General features: G+C 44.4%; 1 protein-coding gene across 1 annotated transcript; it reads right to left on the minus strand.

Annotated features, from left to right (window-relative positions):
* Window positions 1-457: 457 nt before the first annotated feature.
* On the minus strand, window positions 458-7,328 carry tlr8b (toll-like receptor 8b). The gene is made up of 2 exons (XM_020458272.2): window positions 7,315-7,328; window positions 458-4,201 (listed from the first exon to the last, which is right to left on the minus strand). The coding sequence occupies exons 1-2, from the start codon at window positions 7,326-7,328 to the stop codon at window positions 1,114-1,116; spliced, it is 3,102 nt and encodes a 1,033-aa protein (XP_020313861.1). The 3' UTR covers window positions 458-1,113.
* Between the last annotated feature and the right edge of the window lie 411 nt (window positions 7,329-7,739).

Below are 7,739 nucleotides of genomic sequence, written 5' to 3' on the forward strand. Positions count from 1 at the left end.
ATAAGCCATATCAACAGTCAATAAGTATCGCTCTGAAATATGAGGACTGCAGTCATGTATCAATTTAAAATGAATCTGTCACGACTTCTACCGAAGGTAATTCCTCTCCCTGTTCGGGCGGCGCTCGGCGCTCGGCGTCGCCGGTCTACTAGCCGCTACCGATCCCTTTTTCTTTTTCTGGTTGTTTTGTCTGTGTTCCTTTTCACACCTGGTTTTCAATTGCTTTGATTTCTGTGGGTATATAGGGCACCTGTTACCTGCCGTAATTCGTGCAGGATTAGATTTGTGTGTATTGCGCTCGATTGTATTTGATGTTTGTTGTTTTTTCGCTATTACTCACGTGTATGTAAAGTGTCGGAACTGTGTTTGTTCCTCGGTGTGTTTGCACGAGTATTCGAGAGCGTAGTTTTGGGATCTTTTTCTGTGCCGTTTGTATTGGTGGACTATATTATTAAACACGCTTCTCAGACATCCCTGCTCTCCTGCGCCTGACTCCTACACCTCTCACCAAGACGCATGTTATCACAGAATCAACATGTATTACAATAAATCCAATAAAATGCAATTATCTAAAAGAAGAAACCGTATAAGTAATCTAGGTAAAAGGTCAAAAAGTCTAAGATAACAACAATACTGCATGTATAGCCATACGCAGGTATAGCTAGGAGCTTGGAAAATACAATAATTACATTTGAACTTTGAATAAAAACATTCTCCTTTAAACAATCTCGGACGAAACTCAAATTACAATATCCTCAACATTTAATTAGCATCACTCTGGTGGCCGAAACAAAAGAAGGAAAACATCGCAACTCTCTTCTAACCAAATCACCTTGCAATATTATGGGAACAACCAGCCATCAGACCGGCGACCAGATTAGGACAACGTCTCTGAAAAGGAAAAACCATAAAACATGCAATAGGCCTACAGAGTCATATCAACATGTTCAGCTCTTTATATTAACTTTAGAAAGAAATCAGACATAAAAATACATTGAGAACGTCAAATTTCACACCTCAAGGGCACTAGGAACTTTATACAGTAGTCTTAGGTCACCCATATCCTTAACTTTTACTTTGTAAGAGTCATACGTTTCTCTAATGTCTGTAGGTTCACCGCCCAGTGAAGTATGTGCTGTGTAGGGATGTGTGAGTGCCTATCTGATCTTTCCTAATGGTTCTCTTCAGGTGGTGCCAGAACCATCGCTGGGCAGCTGGACTAGCATCCGCGGGCCACTCCAGAACACTGCGCCTGCAGAGCCGCCTGCGCAGGTGGAGGATGCGTGAGTGTTGCAAGACCTGGGGCTGCAGTAGCAGCAGCACCATGGAGTCCACCCCCTCCTCCACCAGCCTCTGCTGCACCAGCAGGGCAGCCATTTTGACTACACCACGCAACAGGAAGCCGTCCGTCAGCACAAACACTGTCTTCCTGCTCTGCCGCACGCTATTGGACAGGTTGTCCATGACAGGCATACCCAGTGTCCAATCACGCTCCTCCAGGCAGAGGGATCGTGCCCTCTCTCCACGCTCCTCTAGCTCGACCCTTAGATGGTTTAATACCCAATCAGAAGCCAGCGGGTCTGCGGTGTCATACATGACAAAGGCGTCGTAGATAAAGTCTGTGGGCACTAAGCGACGGTGATGCTTCATCTTGGCCCCACAGTAGTCAAGAATATAGGAGAGATCCCAGTAGAACAGGTGTGCTGTGAGAGATACCAACAGAGTGAGAATGATGAGAAATGACGTGATGATGCAGAAGGTCATTGCGTTTTCATCGTTCACACACTCCTCTATGTCATAGCTCAACACAGACTTGCCCCACCTCTCCACGGGCATGTCGCATGTCACCTCAGTGGCCAGCAGAGGGAGCTCCACCTCATTGCTCCTCATCCACAGATGGAAGTCCAACAGGTCACAGGTGCAGTGCAGCGGGTTTCCCTGTAGGGACAGCTGCTGGAGGTAGTTCTCTGCTCCAGACTCAAACGTGGTCTGGTTGATGAGCTCCAACAGGTTGAAGCTGAGGTCCAGCACATACAGGCTCCTGGCGCCCCTGAGGAAACCAGGCGCTAGCTGAGAAATCCTGTTATGTCTCAGGTCCAGAAACTTTAGTGAACTGGTTAAAGCACAGGCCACCTGCTCCAGTTTGTTCTTACTCAAGTCCAGCTCCTCCAGATGCGGTAGTTGTGTGAGCCTCTCCCAGTCAAAGACCTTCAGTCGGTTTTTACTCAGAGACAGGCGTCTCAGGGTCTTGGGGAGGTGTTTGTAGACCTCAGGCGGTACACGGTGGAGCTTGTTGTATGACAGATCCAGGGAAGTCAGGTTTTGGAGCGCTCTGAAAAGTTCATAGTTCTGGCATATTTTCCACATGATGTCTAGGCGGTTGCCTTGGAAGTCCAACTCCTGTAGGGAGCTGCTTGAGATGTTGTTATGAGTGAGGGTGCTGATCTCGTTCCAGCTCAGGTTCAAAACCTTCAGAGAGCTCAGGTTTTCCATGAATGCTAAGCTGTGGTTTAGCCCTGCCACCACAAAGTAATGATTATTATGACTCAGGTCCAACACCTCCAGTTCTGTTAGCTCACTGAATGCATGCTCATAGTGCAGGTAGATCTTATTCCGGGATAGATCCAAGTACTTAAGTTTGGGGAAATGTACAAACTCACTACCGTTGAACATGTCTCCAATGGAGTTAGATGACAGGTTGAGACAAGCTGTGTTGTCCAGGCCTTGCAGCATATCAGGGTTTATGTGAAAGATGTTGTTTCTGCTAAGGTCAAGCACTGGACCGTACGCAATACACTTTGGCTTAATGTTAGGCAGATGTTGACGATAGAGTCGATCCTTGTGTACGTAAGGCCCAAACCTGTCTCTATTCAGCTCATAGCCATAGCTACACCCACACGTTGACAAAACACCTTCTTTCTTAGACAGGAAAGCAAATTTGTTCTCAGAGAGGCCAAGACTGGACAAGTTGTGGAACATGCCAAACAATGAGAGGTTTGTCTGATAGATAAAGTTAGTTCCCAGATTGAGCACAGACAGGTGAGATAAATTGTAAAGTGGGTTCAAGTCATTTTCGTGAAGAGTTGAAAAAACATAGTTTTCTAGGTGTAATGTCTTCAGAGATGTCAGGTTGGAAAAGTTCCTAGAGAGCTTCAAGTTGTGGGAATATGAAGATTGTCCAGGGTGATTGTAAGACAAGTCCATCACCTCTACGCCGGGTAACACAGAGAGGAAGTCCCCATTGGCTATCTCACCAGCTAGACGGTTGAATGAAAGGTACAGGTAGCGCAAGTTGGTGAGGTTCTCAAACCAGGAGGACTGTAGGTGATCTAGAGAGTTTCCGGATAGTCTCAGCTCCTGCAGCTTGGATAGCTTCCTGAAGGCATATGGGTGTATCTGTAGTGCCCCATTGGGTGTATTACAGGGCGAGCAGAAAAACAGGGTGTTAGAACACACAGGGCAGTTACCTGACAGGCCCAGAAGCCTCAGGCTAGTGAGGCCACTAAGATCATGCTGGTGAATGTGGGTGATAGTGTTCTGTTTGAGTTTGAGCTGCTGGAGGGATTGGGGGAGGAACTGGGGGACACCTATCAATCTGTTGTTTGACAGCGATAAACTAGCAAGGTTGGTGAGGTGGGAGAAAGTTCTGTTTTCGATGACTAGTCCATTACAGACACTCTCGTAGTCGCAATTTCCAATTAAGTGGATTGTTTCTAAGAGTCTGACATGCATGAAGTCGTTTGGCCTGATGGTTTTGATGCAGTTGAACTTCAGGCTCAAAAACCGCAGCTTGGACGGAAGGGCACTTGGCACTGCAGAAAGACCATTACTATCGAGGAGCAGTTCCTTGAGCTGATCCAGCATGGAGAATGTTTGGTTCTCTATTGTCAGAGGATGTTTCTGGGGGTGGAAGTTATTGCTAAGGTCTAGTCGAGTCAGGTTTCGGAGGTTCCTGAACGAGGTGCCGGAGAGTTTCTTGATCCTGTTGGAGGAAAGGTCGAGCCGTGTGGCATTCCGGCTGATATCCTGAGGTATCTGGAGTAGCTTCCTGTCCGAGCAGTCAAAGGACTCTGATTGGTTGAGAGAGATGACATCGCAGGGTAGTTTCCTCTGAGCCCAGGTCCTCCCAGAGCAGGAGAGGGAGAGACACAGCAACACCAGGATGAACAGCAGTCTCTGAAAGGCAGGGGAAAGAGGAAACCTGTGGGAGGAGGATATTATATGAATTTTGATTGAAAATACCTGATTCCAAAAGTAGTCTCAGTTCTCTGCAAGAGGGGAGTGAGAGGTAAGACAAAATTATATATAAGATGACAATGGCACAGATAGTATTGCTATATTCGTTGAGTGCTTCAGCTTAGGTTATCAACTTTTTAAAATTTGGATTGTGAGTAGGCTACAGTGGAGGCTGCTGAGGGGAGGACAGCTCATAATAATGGCTGGAATTGAATATAATGGCTAGAATTTAGTGAATGGAATGGTATCAAACCCATTAAAACCCCGTGTTGATGCCAATCCATTTACTCCATTCCAGACGTTATTATGAGTCGTTATCTCCTCAGCAGCCTCCGCTACCTGATGTCTCTCTCTGCGGCTTACTGAGAGGGGGGAGATTAACAATGGGACATTTGTATAATTAATTGTATAGTGCTTTGTTTATTTATTTATTTTTATTTCACCTTTATTTAACCAGGTAGGCAAGTTGAGAACAAGTTCTCATTTACAATTGCGACCTGGCCAAGATAAAGCAAAGCAGTTCGACAGATACAACGACACAGAGTTACACATGGAGTAAAACAAACATACAGTCAATAATACAGTATAAACAAGTCTATATACAATGTGAGCAAATGAGGTGAGAAGGGAGGTAAAGGCAAAAAAGGCCATGGTGGCAAAGTAAATACAATATAGCAAGTAAAACACTGGAATGGTAGTTTTGCAATGGAAGAATGTGCAAAGTAGAAATAAAAATAATGGGGTGCAAAGGAGCAAAATAAATTAATTAATTAAATACAGTTGGGAAAGAAGTAGTTGTTTGGGCTAAATTATAGGTGGGCTATGTACAGGTGCAGTAATCTGTGAGCTGCTCTGACAGTTGGTGCTTAAAGCTAGTGAGGGAGATAAGTGTTTCCAGTTTCAGAGATTTTTGTAGTTCGTTCCAGTCATTGGCAGCAGAGAACTGGAAGGAGAGGCGGCCAAAGAAAGAATTGGTTTTGGGGGTGACTAGAGAGATATACCTGCTGGAGCGTGTGCTACAGGTGGGAGATGCTATGGTGACCAGCGAGCTGAGATAAGGGGGGACTTTACCTAGCAGGGTCTTGTAGATGACATGGAGCCAGTGGGTTTGGCGACGAGTATGAAGCGAGGGCCAGCCAACGAGAGCGTACAGGTCGCAATGGTGGGTAGTATATGGGGCTTTGGTGACAAAACGGATTGCACTGTGATAGACTGCATCCAATTTGCTGAGTAGGGTATTGGAGGCTATTTTGTAAATGACATCGCCAAAGTCGAGGATTGGTAGGATGGTCAGTTTTACAAGGGTATGTTTGGCAGCATGAGTGAAGGATGCTTTGTTTGCGAAATAGGAAGCCAATTCTAGATTTAACTTTGGATTGGAGATGTTTGATATGGGTCTGGAAGGAGAGTTTACAGTCTAACCAGACACCTAAGTATTTGTAGTTGTCCACGTATTCTAAGTCAGAGCCGTCCAGAGTAGTGATGTTGGACAGGCGGGTAGGTGCAGGTAGCGATCGGTTGAAGAGCATGCATTTAGTTTTACTTGTATTTAAGAGCAATTGGAGGCCACAGAAGGAGAGTTGTATGGCATTGAAGCTTGCCTGGAGGGTTGTTAACACAGTGTCCAAAGAAGGGCCAGAAGTATACAGAATGGTGTCGTCTGCGTAGAGGTGGATCAGAGACTCACCAGCAGCAAGAGCGACCTCATTGATGTATACAGAGAAGAGAGTCGGTCCAAGAATTGAACCCTGTGGCACCCCCATAGAGACTGCCAGAGGTCCGGACAGCAGACCCTCTGATTTGACACACTGAACTCTATCAGAGAAGTAGTTGGTGAACCAGGCGAGGCAATCATTTGAGAAACCAAGGCTGTCGAGTCTGCCGATGAGGATGTGGTGATTGACAGAGTCGAAAGCCTTGGCCAGATCAATGAATATGGCTGCACAGTAATGTTTCTTATCGATGGCGGTTAAGATATCGTTTAGGACCTTGAGCGTGGCTGAGGTGCACCCAAGTATGTAAGTATGTAACATGTTGAAACCGTTGATGTGTTGAACGATAGTGTGCTTTTGGTATGAAAGCTGTGTGTTGTCGCTCATTTAGGGGAGACCTTTGCTATTGTTCAGGCTGGCGTGCCCTGGAAGGACGAGGACATAAACGTAATCCAAATTCTACGGGAACATGATTGTGTCTAGGGCAAGATGTGCCCCTCTTCACTGCTGTCTGCTTTCATTCTCCATTGGCTCTGATGGGTATATATTTATTGTGTGTTGGCCGGAGATAATCAGAACTTAAATATATTGTGATACATGAAGTGATTATTGAGTATTTGTGCTGATGACGAAACTGAGATTTTTCAACTATTTTGTGCTTCTGGTCAGCAGTGAATGTTTGAAACACTAGCCGCTGAAGATTGTGTCAATGATGAACATGCAAACTCTTTTCCTGAAAATGAAATGTATTTTGTATCTGATATCTGGCTGGTCATTCCCATATTCCACTTCCTGACGCAAAGAACCTGTGTGTTTCAGATTAGTCCCGAGGACTTCTCCTCTCGTAAAAAAAAAAATATATATAGAAATAAAATCAAGTTTGTGTAGTAGCCCTACAGTGAGGGGAAAACATTTATCATTATCTTACTTCTGCTTTCCTGAACATAATCTTTTAAGGTAGCTTTTAGTTCAAGATTTAACTAATTGAATTTGCCATACATATTTTACTTATTAATTTATACATCTGTAAATAATGCATAGATATGCTTAAAATGTTTAAGTATATACAAAAACAATACTGTGAAGTGCCCTATAAGGAAATATTTTTTACTTGATGGTTCATGTGTGCCATGTCATAGGGAGAGCATTTGGGTTGTCCATCCATTGTTGAATGATGTTGGGATGTATCAACACAATATTTCAGTTTTCCTCATATCCTAAGCCCATCGTAGGAATGTACTGGTCATAGGGAACCATAAAACTCTTCAATTAAATTAAAGGTACTTTTAAAAGTGAGCCAAAATATGAAGATTCTCTCATTTAGACATCCAATTAATTTCTGATACACAAATGTCTTGGTACTTACCAGTGTTCCTTCATTGTGCTCCCAGAGAGATGTCAGACAGTAGGGGTGGATGAGCCAACTCTTTTTTTTGTGTACATCACACAGGAAGCCATCTGGAGCCTTGCTGGTCGAACTTCCACATCGAGAGTGTATTCTGATTATTTTATATGAGTATTCTGAATGCTCTATGAATTCTGACCTTTTTACATAGATGTTGAAACTTCCTCTAAGTGCATGGTATGTGGGTTCTGGGGTCAAGGTTGTGCAAAGCATCCCATCAGGCCCCAGCCACACAGAAATGGATTAAATGCTCAAGGAATGCACTACGAATCTGTTTAATCCATCAAAATGTTAACTCTCTGTTGTCCGTCAACGTATGACCCCATAGAAAAACCATTGTCTCTATCCGTTTTTCTCAGTGTGTCCGGGACCTCTCTGTACAATGT

The sequence above is a fragment of the Oncorhynchus kisutch genome, linkage group LG23 (genome assembly GCF_002021735.2).
Source record: "Oncorhynchus kisutch isolate 150728-3 linkage group LG23, Okis_V2, whole genome shotgun sequence".
In the NCBI taxonomy this organism is placed as follows: Eukaryota; Metazoa; Chordata; class Actinopteri; order Salmoniformes; family Salmonidae; genus Oncorhynchus; species Oncorhynchus kisutch.